Here is a 15187-nt window from a genome sequence, read left to right as displayed (position 1 = left end):
GGATTGCCGCGAACTTTGCTCATTGTCCTGAGGACGCAGATGACGAGGTGATCCAGAGGTATGCTCGCGTGTACATGTGGTACGTCATCTCTAGGACTATCTTTGCTGACGGCACTGGCAAGAATGCTCCATGGATGTGGCTGAAGGCGTTGACTGTTTTCGACAACAAGTTCAGCTGGGGCTCGGCCGCACTGGCTTACTTGTATCGACAGGTAATAAATTGTTAGTATTAAGTACTCTCTGTTATCTTTTTCTGCTAAACTGATGCATGTTTGTTGTTACTTGTAGTTGGACGATGCTTGTCGCAGGACCACAAAGGACGGTGGAGTTGGTGGTTGTATGCTCCTACTTTCAGTATGGAGCTGGGAACGCCTACCTGTTGGACGTCCTAAAAGCTCACAGTGGAATACCTGGGATGATCACGGCAACCCTGTACGGCAACCTACATGGGCTTACAAGTGGGACTTGGTATCGGAGGTGGCAAGCGAAGTGAACCTATTGTACAAGCAATACACCAACGAGATGGATTCTCTTACCCCCGAGCAGGTAAGATGGTTTCAGAGTTGACTTCCAGCTTTTATGTTGTGAGTAAAATGAATTGTGCCTTTTATGTTGTGTTGTAGGTGGAATGGCAGCCATATGGTGTCGGGCCAAACTTTGGTGATGCACACACGTTCGAGCTCAATCCACTATGCGTGCAGGAAAAACATCTTTGGCTAATGCGTTGTCCCCTTATATGCAATTGGGCGGTTGAATTTCATCTCCCGCATCGTGTGATGCATCAATTTGGGTTCTTTCAGCCACACCCGCCGGAGTGGGTGGACACGGACACACGGCTTCACAGGTAACAAAAAAGAAGTATTGATTAGTTTTGTTCTTAGTGTTGAGCGAGCTACTGATGGGTTTTGTTAAAAGCAGGTTGGATAGGAGGAGGCAGCGAAAGATCAAGGATTGGCATAAGCATCATAAGAGCTATGTCATTATGTTCGAGCAAAGTGTGCAGGCAGCTTCGAGCATACAACGAACCCAGTACCGCCAGCATTGTCCGCTTGCGTTCAACAACAACTTGCTATTGCAACCAACTTAGTGCCCTTGAATTGTCCGGTCAAAAACGTGCCATCGATGGAGATGACAGGACGACAGTGCTGGAAAGCCCTCACACATTGCTCAAATGCCCAAAATGCACGGCCAAATACGCGGACCCTATTTCCATTGAGAATCCTTGTTTTCTCCCCATACGGCTCGACCACATGAACCATGCCCGGGTTAGTGTGGGCAATAGCTCCCAACAACCTAGGTATGCAGTTGTATGCTTCCTCCCAATCACCATACAACATCTTGAATGCGGCTTGCTTTGCTTTCCATGCCTTACCATATTTCACCTCGTAGTGAAAGAGGGCTTTCACAAGGTCTTGTACGCTTTTTATGCTCATTGTAGGAAGAGAGGAGATGGAGTCGGAAAGCCTATAAGCGATGAACTCGGAGGTGAGTTGTCTATGGCTTTGCGACGAAAGGGCACCATCAACCCTCTTGCCTCGACACATGTGAGGCATACAACTGACAATGTTCCATCCTGGCCCTCCTTTCCATGGTCTTGCACGGACAATCCAAGGACACCCTCTATCCTCACATGCAATCGTGTAACGCAGCTTCATGTTTGAATGAACAACTTTGTGTGACCTATAATGCGTAACAGAATATTCATCCAACCACATCTTCAGTTCAAAGAATGTTTCGAACTTTGACCCCGGCAAAATAATATTCTTCCCATGTGTGTCCCGATGAGAAGGTGGCCTAACTCCAAACAATATGCCTTCGCCTCCGTCAACCACGGCTTCATCCGCAAGGCTAAGATCCTTGAACAATGGTGTCCGGTGATCACGCGTTAATACCTTCGTGAAAGCTTCAGCCTCCTTTGCCGTGAACCCTTCCTCATCAACTTCTTCATCGAGACCCTCATCGTCAGACTCAGAGGCATAGCCACGTGAATACGGAATAGAATGGTCCATTGTCTCTTGCAAATTATATTTGTCCAAATCACCAAGATTGTTGTCATGAAGAACATTACCATCATTCTCATCATCATCGTGCTCATCATTAGCCTCTACCAATGGTTCATGTTCAATGTTGACCTCTTCGTTGGCCTCATCGACACAAGAAAGAGGTTCAATGTTGGCCTCTTCGTTGATGGGTGCAGGAATAGCTTCAACAATCGAAGAGGCAACCCGGTTCAAATCCAACAAGTTAGGAACATTTGTTTTGATGGCAAATAACTCTAGAGCCTTGTCTAGTGATTCGGCCACCGTATCCTTGTATGCAAGCCAACGTTGCTCGGAGTTGACACGCATGGTCTTCCAACGAATGTGCATTCCGAATCCCACATTATGCCTACCATCAAACTCAACTACATCACTAGGGTCCATCCAATTCAAATCCTTTCGGACTTGTTCCAACAATTCATCATAGATAGGACACAAATCGAACACCATGTCAAGCTCATCCGGGTCCGGATCAATATTGCCTTTTAAAAGGCATCCTTGTCCACGTGATGAACATAAACACATGTTCTTCCCATCCCTAAACAACAAAACATAGAACTTTTTTTATAAGCAATCATACAATTACAATAACCCTAGCCTAACTTCCAAACAACCATAACCCTAACCCCATCATAACCCTAACACAACCAAACATCCCTAACCCTAGCCTAACCATAGCCTAACCCTAGCCTAACCCTAAAACAACCATAATGCAAACATCCAAACAACCCTAATCCTAACCCCATCATACCCCTTATCCTAACATACAAACAAATACAACAATATCATATACATCCCGCATTTCATGAAAAACTAGGGTTTCCTCAAATTTGCAAAAAAAAAAGACCACAAAAGATTTTTTTTTTTTAATGAGAATGAGGGGAGAGGTGGGGATTACCTTAGGGGAGTGATTGGACAACAAATGTCCGGTCCAAACCTTCAGATTTGGTGATTTAGAGAAGGATTTGAGGGAGGGGCCAGTGGCTGGGAGAGGGGTCTAGGGGAGGGGAATGAGGAGGGGGTGGGGAGGGGGGTGGGGGGCTGCCCCGTGGCCAGTTAAGTCAATGTGTGGCGCCTAAGCGTTCGACGCCACACATTACAATGTGTGACGCCTGAGGCTTAGGCGTCACACGGCCTGGAGGATGGGCCCTCCCTGCCAGATGGTCGGGAGGTGTTGCGCCGAACGGCTAGGCGTCACACAGTGTAGTGTAGCGCCTAGGTGTCGAACGCCACACAAAAGGGTCAGCCAGGTGACATATTTTTCCCGAGGGGTCACTCCGTGAGTTATTTCCCCCCAAGGTTCATTTTTGTCAATTTTGCCAATTATAGAAACGTTGGAGGAAGGAACATTCTCCCGGTGACAACGGCCAAGCACTGTACTTTCTTTTTCAACAGGCTCACTGTGAGTACACTAGATTTTTAGCAACATGCCGGGTTTTTCACAGGCCATTTGCTCTATCCAATTATAGAAACGTTGGAGGAAGGAACATTCTCCCGGTGACAACGGGCTAAGCACTGTACTTTCTTTTTCGACAGGCTCACTGTGAGTACACTAGATTTTTAGCAACATGCCGGGTTTTTTACCCAATGATACAGTCACGAGCACCCCGCTTCGTATAAAATACGACAGACAGCTGAGATCACCAAAGCTAAAAACAATAGATGGTACATCTATGGCAGAGCCGCTGAACCAGAGCGAAACGAATTCAAACTCTTCTCAACAACAACAAAATACTGAGCCTGGTAACTGCCGAGCAACGCCACCAAACTGGAGCCAATCCTCCACCAGATACAGCATTCAAGCTTCTTCAAGAATGGCACGGGCGAGGTTTGATCCCAGGGCCAACCTGACAGAGCTCAGTGCATGGATTGGTAGGTGATTACTGCAGAAGTCAGGACGCAGCTTGGCCATTGACAGTTCTTGTAGCTTATTGAGCAACAAGGTCGTCTCGGCAACATTCAATAAAGGGTGGGGTTTGCAGTTAAGTAGTTTCACCTGCAGAAAAGGTGGCAACAGAAAACGGAATCAAAACTCCAGACATCTTAAATGCTAATTCGTACAAGGTAAGATGAAGAAATATGATTTAGCTAAGCTACTTCGCTGAATGAGCTTACTGAGTCATGTAGAAGGGGCAGCCAGAAACGTTGTGGTGTAGAAGGATTTCTCATTAGCTGCAAAAAAGAAAAATCACATGCGTATACGGAAAAAAAGAAAAACTAACGCCAGAAATCTAAAACCTGGAGACAACATAGATTATCGGTTGTCCTACAAAGTGCATGCTTATTTTACACATCTTCTACCAGTGGTATTGAATTGAAGTATTGAACTGCAGGAACATTTTTACCTGTATAAGAAACTCCACGGTCTGCCGAGCAGCCTCGCCGGTTCTTCCTTCTAGTGCCTGTTGAAGGGATCTCTTGAAATCCCGGTACCTTTGCAAAAGCATGTGTTAAGCAGATGTGACACTTGTGGGAAGAAAAGAAACAATAATTTGATGAAAAAAACAAAAAAGAAATGAATACCTGTGAAGGAACTCAAGACCACCTGCACTACCAATGTCTGAACCTAGTAGCTCGAGCAACCCTTCCCATTGCTGACCAAGCAAAATCACTATTAGATACTGTTATGAATAATATAGCTGCTAAATTGTCTGCATATTTTGATCCATTTTACTTGATTAATACTGAAGACAAAACTAATTGTAGGGGAAGAACAAGGGGAGAATTTGGCACCTTAAAATTATCATCTGCAACTGACTTCCCAATGCGTTCAAATAATTGTTGAGCAATTCTATCAAGTCGTACTTTATCATGAGCTTGCTGAAACCAGTAAACCCCAGTTCCTTTTCTACCATGCTTCCAATGGTAAATGCCTGCAATCTAAAACAGAAAAAGAAGTTACTAGATAGGACATTTTGTGCCAGTTAAATACAGAAATCCAAAGTTAAGTTTGAATACTTAGTTGAAGGATAAGCCATTTTAAAACCCGAGATGCTCATGAAAAAATGTGTTTATCTTAAAAAAAAAGTTACGCGTTATTACCAACCACATTTTACCTTCATGATGTTCGTACCAACATCCTCCAGTTCATACAAACGACAAAGTTCCAAAGTCTGCTCACAGAAACGAGTTTAAGGTGACGAACAAAAGTACAGAAACACAACAAGTAAATATCAAGTTGAATAAACGTACCTTCAGCACTAGACGGTTATCTTGTATGGGTTGCTTGAGGAGTAGAATCTCCAGCAGACCTAGACCTTGGTTTAGACACGAGGACAGATAAGTCGGTGCGATCTGAGTACCAAACATGCAAGATGGCCATTACCAACAGTATTAAAATAAGACATTCGCCTATCATATAAATAGACAACATCATTAATAGACAACATCGGTTGTATACATCTGATATTCTATACAACAAAGTGGACAACGGATGGTAGCAAACTACACAGTACCCATACATACACTAGAACACTTGGACCCACATACCTCAGAATGTTATTCAGGAAAGAAGTCTATTGTAAAACCCTGAACCATGGCTAAAAGTCCGATAAAGCCCTGAACTATGAAACCATCCATATATTAAACGCTGAGCTTTCTAATACCATTTAACTTCAACCCTACCCCAGTTTTAGATAGTGGTTTTACATTTTGCTGTTTCCAAAAAATGTGCAAACTAGAAAGCACCAATACGGCTGGGTCAGCTGTAACCCCATGCAGTAAGCAGGTGACACAGGGATACGCCAGGTTACACATATTCCCAAGTATCCCCCTTTTCCTGACTTAGAAAAAACAGGGATGCTGTGGGGATACTCATTGGATACGAAAATTAATTTCTCCCGTTACTTTGCACATGACATACGAAAATTGAGTATCTATGAATTGTTTTCATACTTTTTTAGAAGACTAATAGAAAACCATTTTTCAAAATCGGTCTATGGTTTGATTCCAATGGTTTAGAAAGTTCAGGATTTAATAGACAGTTTGAAAGTTTGGGGTTCAAGTCACACCAAGCACAATAGTTCAAGTTTCAAAATGGACCATTTTCACTACTTTTGGCCAGAGGCGAGATAGTTTTTTCTTGAAATTGAGTTTGGACCGTTTACTCATAGAAAATGACCTTTCTCAATATTTAAACCACAGAACAGAAGCTGATCTGGTTATTTGGTAGTGCATTGAGTGCATAAAACTCACCTGCCAAGTTAAAGAATGAGAACACAGAACTTGAGCGTAGACTAGCCGGTGCAGTTCTTCTATGCTTATGCCACCAAAGTTAGGCCGCTCTTCATGCAGCATAATATCTGCATAGTCATTATCAGCTGCCAACAGCTCCATACCGTGTGCAACCATCCTGTTGTCACAGATGGCAAAATCTATTAGGCCACAGCGTTTCAATATTGACAGTAGATAGAAAATAAATAACGGATTGTCCATTTACCAAGGTCCAAATTTTGTTGTGCATTCCGCCAAGACAACCTGACCATGGAAAAGAAATGTTACATCGCCAACAAAGGGAAGACAAGGGTCATATGGAGTCTGCCAGGATAATGTTGCATGCCAACCTCTGGATTTTCTGATAGGATTCCATTAAGGAGGCCTGTTAATCCATTAGTGTCGAAAGACGGCTTAAGTTGTATGCATTTCTGTGCTAAGTGATGCATCCCTTCAAAGCCCTGAAACAATGCAGATTTTAGAGAAAAAGCCAACTGTTGCACAAAGTAAAAACTAACTGTTGCATCATACGAGAGGTAAGAGGTTTCAGGAAATTCAATCAGGGTAAATATTCCGCCATCTTAAAAGCGCAAATTATTGCACAATAATTCAAAAGCAATAACCATAATAAAAGAATGAAACCGAGGGGTGTGACCACATTCCCCAGCTTTTCATTCTAAGGAAGACGAGGACTCGAGCCCAGGCTGGCTAGATGCAGTTGTTGTGTCCTAGGCCCCAGCCAGTAGAACTGTGACAGTGAGAGCTCTAAGCAGCCATAATAACTGGGCATTGTTTAGAGGGGGTGGTGACATTCATACAATGGGTCCTGGGGTAATGTAACAAATCAGAGCACACGTTCAATTATAAATGATCTTGTCGACAAGGGGTTGCACTAATAGCAATCATGAAACTAAGAATCGTGGGAGGAAACTGCATGCAAAACCTTCGGTAATAGGGAAAATAAGGGCATCTGGCACATCTTTACACAAGCATTGTAAATCAAGGAATGTCACAGAAGTATTTAGGAAAACTGAAAAGTTACTCAAGCAAATGAACCACAAAGCATTAGAACTGACAATACAAGAGGCAAGTGCATGGGTATGAGACGAACCACCGTAAATGGTCTTATATAAAGAAAATGAGAAGCGAATAGTTCCAGCCAATGGGAAGTAGCAGCAGTGAGGTCCTTTATATTTCCCAACATGATGTGAAGCAGATTCTTCAAACCATCACGAGTTTTTTGGTGACTGCACTGAATCCAAAATGCACTGCACTCCAGTTTACTTACTTGACCTCGCCATTTTTCCCATGTCTGCAAATACAAGTAACTCATCAAATCTTTCTGTGAACTTCAACTGGGACAACTTTTTCTCAACACATAAGTTTAAAGCTTATGAAGGCAAAAAAGAATGACTATGGGTAATTGACATAACAATTTCACCAAACCCAACCAGTACGCCCCAGTTTCACAGATGAGTAACAAGGTAAAACCGTTTCAATTAGAAGTATCAGAAAGGAATCACATATTTCACTTTGAACCATGTGGCATATTACCATTAAGGGCACAAGAATTGCATCTAAGGGTACCAAAAGCAGGCGTGAAATTCCAATAAAAGAGCATATGTGCCACATTAAAAGATGTGCCCTGACCAATCAGCAACGCCACCATGCAGGGTGTTGTTGTCTTTCGCCAGAAGGACGACCTGGGAGGTGGGGGGCATGCAAGATAAGATCCAGAGCCTCGCTATGCAGCTTCAGAGGATGGATTCAGGATAGATTTTGAAGACAGGGCTATGGGAGACAGCTGCATTCGTTTTCCTTTGTGTTTTGTTTTTGGGGCTTTCCGAGCTATGGTAGTGTGTTTTGGATAGTTGTTTTGGTTGTTAGGTTGTGACAATTTGGATCCGGGAGAGAAAGAGATCGGGGATGGGTTTCGCTACAGGTAGGGTTGAGACATATGTGACTTATTAGGCTGGGCCGTATCGGAAACATACCTGTGAGGTATCGGGATTAAAACTCGTTCCTTTTAATGCTTAATCAGGTGATGCTCCCTCGATATGTATCGAGGACAAATCCATGTGGGATATGGTATCCGATACAGACATGACACCCCCAGCAAGTATTTGTGTTTTTCAGACCATTTATAGAGTTGTCCCCCATAATTCGCCTTGAACCTCGGTGGATAATGAGTTCCGAGCAACAATCAGTTCTCCCAAAAGTTAAAGCTAGTGACAAACGGTGAGAAATATACTCATACTTAGAGCCCTTTCAGAATCTCTCCACCCCACCTAATCTGCTCCAGTATTTCTGACTCCGCAGAGTCCGTGAAGTTCAGTTTTAGCCACTCCATGAAAAATGAACTGCTTGCTGTTCTGCTCCGCTTTTTTTTACTCCGAGGAGCCCGTGCAGTTCGGCGCCGCTCCGTCCGCTCCGGGAGCGCACTTGAGAAGCGGAGAGGATGCGAACAGGGTCTTAATACTCAACCCCCACATATAGGCTCCCTCAGGCCTATGACATGGACTGGAACTTTTTGTATTCAGTGCTTGCTAGGTCGCTTTTATTGCTGATACTATAAACTTTCATGCACAAACCAGTTTGCCAGACATTTAGATATTGAGGAAAGGTGGTAATGAACTCATACTTCAACAGTGGGCACAATGCAAGTCCCAAGGAAGCAGCAGCAAGTAGTGAAGAGGGAGCCAAATGCACGAGCAACTCACTTGCAAACAGTAAAAACAAAAAATGCAAAATAAGTTTGGCAGCATAGCAAGTAGAGATGCTGGTACCTGACGGTACAAGCAGCACCATCATGTGGAAATTGAACATGAGAAGGCAGAAGTATAACATTGTGGTACTGAGGCACTGTCATGAGCAGCAATAACTGGTCATCATGGTGGTCATGCAAGGCATAGCTTGTAATGTGCAGCAGCAATGAGGGTAATAACAGGTTAATTAACATTGTTATGATTTTGCAAGCATAGGGCAAAAAATGATCATGTCATTAGTGGCTTAGATCTATGCAACTTCCATAAGGATACAGAAGCAATGGTAAGTGCTCGAAAAGATGGCAACATTAATAAAGCATACCTTGATGAAATCAGGTCTTGTTTTACAGCACTGGCCTAATTTACCCTTTGGTAAATCCGGTCTCATGCGCGGCATGGTTGAGACAAGAACTGCAACAGCCTCAACCAACCCGTTTTCTGTCTGATGAACCCAAGGACAAAAGCCGTTTATGTTAGGGTTAGTTGTGCATACAACATACTGACAGCAGACAATTTTATATCATGTCGTCAAAGCTACAAGGAAATACATGCCCTATATAGAAATAACTTGCAAAGGCATAAACAAAATACTATGTCCGAGTGATAACCTCAAGTAAATTAGCACAAGTGGTATCAAAATCAAAGTATGAATCAGGAAAATATAGCAGAGTAACTTTTTCGTTGTATCTTGTTCATGAATCAAAATTATTCAAGCAAAATATGAAAGTAAGTCAAATCCCAAAACAGACCAGAGAAATTACTAGTCCTTGCATTACAGGTCCCTCTCTTCCCACAATCATGTTAACAAAATTATGCATTAGAACAGATCCGCGTATCATTGCCACTTAATTGTTCTCTTCATAATAGCTTTATCGACAGGAGGGCGGTGGGAGTGTACTATTTCTAGGCTACTGTTCAATATTTTAAATAGGATTAAACATTTAAATGTACATGGCCAACAATATAATGTAACTGCATTAGCTGTAATAGCTGAACCACATGAACTTAACAGAAAAAAATAACAAAAGGGACAAACGGAGTATTCATTTTCCATTATAATTCTGCATTTGAAAATCTGGGTAGTTTTAAATTCTAATTTGGTAAAAGAAGGCAAAAAGGGCAATACTTGGGAAATTAACGATGATCTAAGCCCTTAAATCACACCAGAATGATATTTTATTTGCAAGATCAACATCACTCAGATGGTTTGGACATATTCAACGGAGGCCACCGGAAGCGCCGGTGCATAGCGGACGGATAAAGCGTGCTGAGAATGTTAAGAGGGGTCGTGGTAGACCAAACTTGACATGGGAGGAGTCCGTTAAGAGAGACCTGAAGGTTTGGAATATCGACAAAGACTTAGCCATGGACAGGGGTGCGTGGAAGTTAGCCATCCACGTTCCAGAGCCATGACTTGGCTTCGAGATCTTATGGGTTTCAACTCTAGCCTACCCCAACTTGTTTGGGACTGAAAGGCTTGGTTGTTGTTGTTGTTGTTGTTGTTGTTGTATCAACATCACTGACAAAGTGACAAAGAAATCACTAATAGCCTGAAAGTAGCAACAACCTAAGTACCTCACGGTTGTCCATCTGATCCAATTGGTATGATCCATGAAAACGTAGCATATTCACCTGCAAGGAAAGCAACTTCAGATGGAAAGCTACACACAAGAGTGAAAAACGTGCAAAACATGTAGACATACCACGACATCAAGCCATCCAACTGACAGTGCTGCCGATAATCCATTCCAGTAATCATCATCATTTTCAACAATCTACAAAAAGACCTCTTATTGTCAGTTCACTATAACCAATACTAAGGTGCAAGGGTTGGACCGTGGAAGTAATATATATTAACAGAAGTAAATAGATAAAATATAACAGAGCATCCAGTCAACACAGTGTGGTCAGTTATTAAAGTTTGTATACGAGACTGTCCCCCATATACTATCATACAGAAAAGAAGAATCAACCTGCAGGTTGATTAGCTTTTTTTGGAAATTATTGAGCTTGCAATACACCGTGCCATCCGTCTTGGTCAAGAGGCTGTCGTAATCCTAATACCGAAAGAGGAAGAGGAAGAGAGATATAAGCCCAGGCATTCTGACAGTAAATAGGACTTGATAAGGTATAACAAGGCAATTGATGACAGAAGGGGCATTACAGCTAACCAATCAACGAGTCGCTCCGGAAGCCAGCTGTGTAACTCTTTGTCAACATAGAATATCTCCAACAATTCCCAGGCAGCCTTTAAACTAGTAGGCTTCTCTCTAACCTGTAAATTAAAATATAGCAATTACTCCTTACTGGAAACAATAAAAAATTAAGTGAACCTAAATGATAAGAAAGCAGTGTAACTCATATAGACAGTCACCTTAAGAATTGCCCTCGGGTCTTCAATCATGAAAGCAGGAAGAGAATCTGGATTGCCAAGAAGATTACCGATGGTTTTGCTGTATTCGAGCACATATTGCCACCTGATCAAAAAATGAAATCAATGAGAACAAGAGCAGATCTTTTATATATAAATAGTTAGCCCCCACTAATCTATTTCTCTCAACATGCAAGCATGACACCTCATCAAGCAACATGCACTAGAAAAAGACCCACTCCAACATTCAATGAGTCATAGGAAAAGGTTCACCTCAACATGCAAGCATGCATGACATATTTAATAAATAATTTACAAAAATACAATAAACCATATATTTTTTTAGTTGTAGCTCTAATATTTTTTCTCTGATATTCTTATTTCCATAAAATCAATATCTTTGAAATATATTGCAAAATATTCCCGCAACAACGTGCGGGGCATTGTCTAGTTTTACAGTAACTGGCAATGTGTTCCTGTGATACGACTGCCCAGTAAGGTTTATTTTGCAGGCATGATGAATATATGCATCAGAATTCAGAATGGACGTCGAGAGGTACAACTTTAGCTTCTATTGCACATGGATAACTGCCAAAGTCGTTACAATTTTAACATATGTTGCCAAAGTTAAAGATATAGAATAGAGATGTAATGCCCGTTTCCTATATAAGCATATAACTTGTGAAATAAACTTAAGCAATTTGGACCTCTGAACCATGAGAAATGTAAAATAGAGCTCACAGTTACAATTGGTACTCAAATCGATACCTAAAATCGAAACTGAATTGCATTTAGCAGAGCACACATGAAGAGGAAAATGCTCACCATTCCGCGTGCTCTGAGACCGAGTGCATGTGCTGCATAGCAGCAGCATCTGCGAGGGCGTTCTTCCTGCTCTGCAGCAGCGCGAAGGCCGGTACTGAACCGTACTCGATCCGCCGCATCTCCGCATCATCGACCTCCCCCTCGACCTCCGCGCCGCCATTGCCAGCGCCGACGCCGAGGTTCACCTCTACCACGCTCCCGGCAACCTCCTCCGCGCCGCGGCCGGCGCCTTCCTCCGGATTCGGAGGCCGTAGGCAGGCGACCTGCAGGAGGTTGCCGCTTGACCAGGAGATGTAGACGCGGGAGATGGGCGGCGGCACGCCGTGGCGGATGGGCCGCACAGGCGGTGCCGACGCCGCGTGCTTTGGTTCCCCCGAGAAACGGACGATGGCGCCCCCGCTGTCGGCCGGCATGCCCGGCATCGCCAGCGAGCAAGAGCTAGGGTTTTGGTGGGAGGGGCGGCGGGGAGGATTTGGGGCGGCGTCGGGAGGAAAGGTTTAGGCGGAAACTCGTTTTGTTTTTACAGATGTAATACGTACTAGCAAAAGAACCCGTGCCTTGCAACAGGAGAAAAAAAATATAATTTTTAATGATGCTGATCATATTTTGTCTTTAAAATTTTAGGACATTTCTTGAAATGCATGAACATTTTCTGAGTTAGTAAACATTTTTTTCAATTGCACTCAAAAAATAACACACAAACTTTTTTTCAAAATCATGGATTTTTATTGTTTTCACCAACATTGTTCTCAAAATTATGAACATTTCTCTGAATATGCGAATATTTTTACAAAAATCCTGACCATTTTTTGAATTCACAAACATTTTATATTTTCTTCAAACTTTTATTTCAATATTCCCAGTTTTATAAATTGCAAAAGTTTTTCAAAGTTCTAAACTAAAAAATGGAACAGAAAAATGAAAATAAAAAATGTGACTAAAAACAGAGGCACGAACTGTTTTTAAGATTTTTTACATGGACTTTTGTTTAAAATTGTTGACTTTTTTATTTTATGGACATTTTCTCAAAGTTTAAACATTTTTTTATATGCAAACATTTTTCAAAACTCCTGAGTAGTTTTTGAATTTACAAAAAAAATATGTTTTTTTGAATATTTTATTTTGAAATTCTCAGTTTCTTAAATTTGAGAAAAGTTGTTTGAAGTTCTAAATTATTTAAAGTAGAAAAACAAAATGTAACTGAAAAGAAAAATAAAAAACTAAACTAAAAAAACAGGAGCCCACGCATGGGCCGGCCCAAACAGGTGTGTTGTATCTTTTTCCAACGCCCAGAGCGTAATATAGGAGGTGCCTACATGGGTCGGCCCAGTCCGGAGATTTTCCTATTTAAAACGTTTTTTATGACTTATAGGTGGCATTGGTGGGTAATTTTAGTCAACTCTAAGGGCAATTTGGATGACGTACGGAAGAAGCACTATTTGCTTTATTAGTAGGTAAAGATTATACCGTTCAAGCTCTCCTTACACGTGTAAAACAAATACACACCTCTATCCATCTGTTTAGTTTTCAGTCGGTTTTTATAGTTGTGAACAATATAATACCTCCGTAAGCTATTACATTTTCAAGCAGGGTCTCACAAGTATAAAACCGACAGAAAACTAAACCAATGGGTAGAGGTGTGTATTTGTTTTACACGTATATATTCTGCAAAAAAAAAAGTATCCCAAGCACAGCCTTAGAACATCTCTAACAAAGACGTTAAATAAGTCGTGCACTGAAAAAATAAAATTTTAGCGCGCGATCGAATCGGTAGCTTCAGCACACACGCAAAAATCACGCGTGCTAAAAATCACTCAACGCGACGAACAAAACGGCATTGCACGCTGTTTTTTTCGGGCGTCCGCTGCCGCGCGACAGAAAGAAATCGGGCACGAAGCGACCAACTGTCGTTGAACTCTCCGCCCACACCCGCTTTCGCCTCTTCCTGCGCCGCCACTGACGACCTTCGGCCATGGACGGGCGCTCCGACATTCCCCTAACCCCTGCATACATGCGCGACCTCTCCGTCGTCGTCACATACCCTAGCACGGGCTTGATCTCCGCCCTCCGAACAACGGCCTCGCGCACGGGCTCTCCATGCCGCCCCGGACGAGCGCGCAAGGTGGCGTCACGTCGACGGCGGCCGCGCCACGGAGCTCCGCCTCCAAACGAACCACAGCGGCCACCACGAGCGCGATCGCGACAGCGAAAGCGTCCCAAAAGAAGAGGAAAGCGGTGATAAAGAAGAAAGGCATGAGTGAGGCATGATGCGCCTTCGTCGCCCGAAGCGCCGGAAACCTTGCAATTTGTTGTGCCGGTGGCCGATGCACACATAGTGCTCGATGAAATGCTCGAAGGTATATTTTTTGTTTTTGTTTTGTTGTTGTTGACAAATGTGCACATATGTAGATTGATTTAGTTTTCCTTTGTCATATTACTTTGTAGTTTTAATGATGACCCATATATGTTGACTATGGGTGTTGATGCCAACAATTGGTCTCAACCCAATGAAGTTGATGAAGACGAATATGAAGAGGATGATGAGGGTGAGGGTTTGATCGGTGCATCGAAAGGAAGGGCTTCTAACTACACCGTCGATGAAGACAAATTGCTTTGCAACACATGGTTGAATGTGTCTATGGATCCCACTGTTGGAACGGATCAAACTAGAGATACATATTGGCTTCGTATGAAGGAGTTCTTTGACACATACAATAAGAGTGGAATTGAGTGCACCCAAAGATCTCTTCGGTCCCGGTGGTCGACGATCAACAAAGATTGTCAAAAGTGGGCGACGGCAATGACGGCGGTTGACAAGATAAACCCAAGTGTCACTAATGATAGAGATAGGGCGAGTGCCATTTCCAATGCCTCCCATGCATCTTGTGTTCATGCTTCATCTTTTGTGTTTCTAGTGATAACTTGTTCTTCTATTTGTAGCTCAACATTGCACAAAACTTGTTTCGAGGAGAAGA

At 42.7% G+C, this 15187-nt stretch overlaps 1 protein-coding gene across 1 annotated transcript; it reads right to left on the bottom strand.

Moving 5' to 3' along the window:
- Positions 1-3548: 3548 nt before the first annotated feature.
- LOC123444391 (nuclear pore complex protein NUP85) lies at positions 3549-12709 on the bottom strand. Its single transcript, XM_045121084.1, has 18 exons — positions 12213-12709; positions 11391-11493; positions 11181-11291; positions 10990-11073; positions 10720-10791; positions 10592-10648; positions 9339-9458; positions 7363-7563; positions 6602-6712; positions 6478-6515; positions 6234-6390; positions 5232-5333; positions 5096-5152; positions 4773-4919; positions 4563-4633; positions 4385-4472; positions 4155-4211; positions 3549-4035 (listed from the first exon to the last, which is right to left on the bottom strand). Exons 1-18 carry the CDS (start codon positions 12632-12634, stop codon positions 3838-3840), a joined length of 2196 nt encoding a protein of 731 aa, XP_044977019.1. The 5' UTR covers positions 12635-12709; the 3' UTR covers positions 3549-3837.
- Between the last annotated feature and the right edge of the window lie 2478 nt (positions 12710-15187).

Source organism: Hordeum vulgare, chromosome 3H (assembly GCF_904849725.1).
Source record: "Hordeum vulgare subsp. vulgare chromosome 3H, MorexV3_pseudomolecules_assembly, whole genome shotgun sequence".
Taxonomy (NCBI): Eukaryota; Viridiplantae; Streptophyta; class Magnoliopsida; order Poales; family Poaceae; genus Hordeum; species Hordeum vulgare.
Note: the sequence above shows the minus strand (reverse complement) of the source record. Positions and strands in the feature narration are given on the sequence as shown.

Bases quoted from the DNA above. Each gene is read 5' to 3' on its own strand.
- LOC123444391 (XM_045121084.1), bottom strand. From the start codon at position 12,634: ATGCCGGGCATGCCGGCCGACAGCGGGGGCGCCATCGTCCGTTTCTCG. The intron at 11,494-12,212 runs GTGAGCATTTTC...TTTTTTGATCAG, and splicing joins GTCTCAGAGCACGCGGAATG to GTGGCAATATGTGCTCGAAT. The intron at 4,212-4,384 runs GTAAAAATGTTC...TCTTTTTTGCAG, and splicing joins CCGTGGAGTTTCTTATACAG to CTAATGAGAAATCCTTCTAC.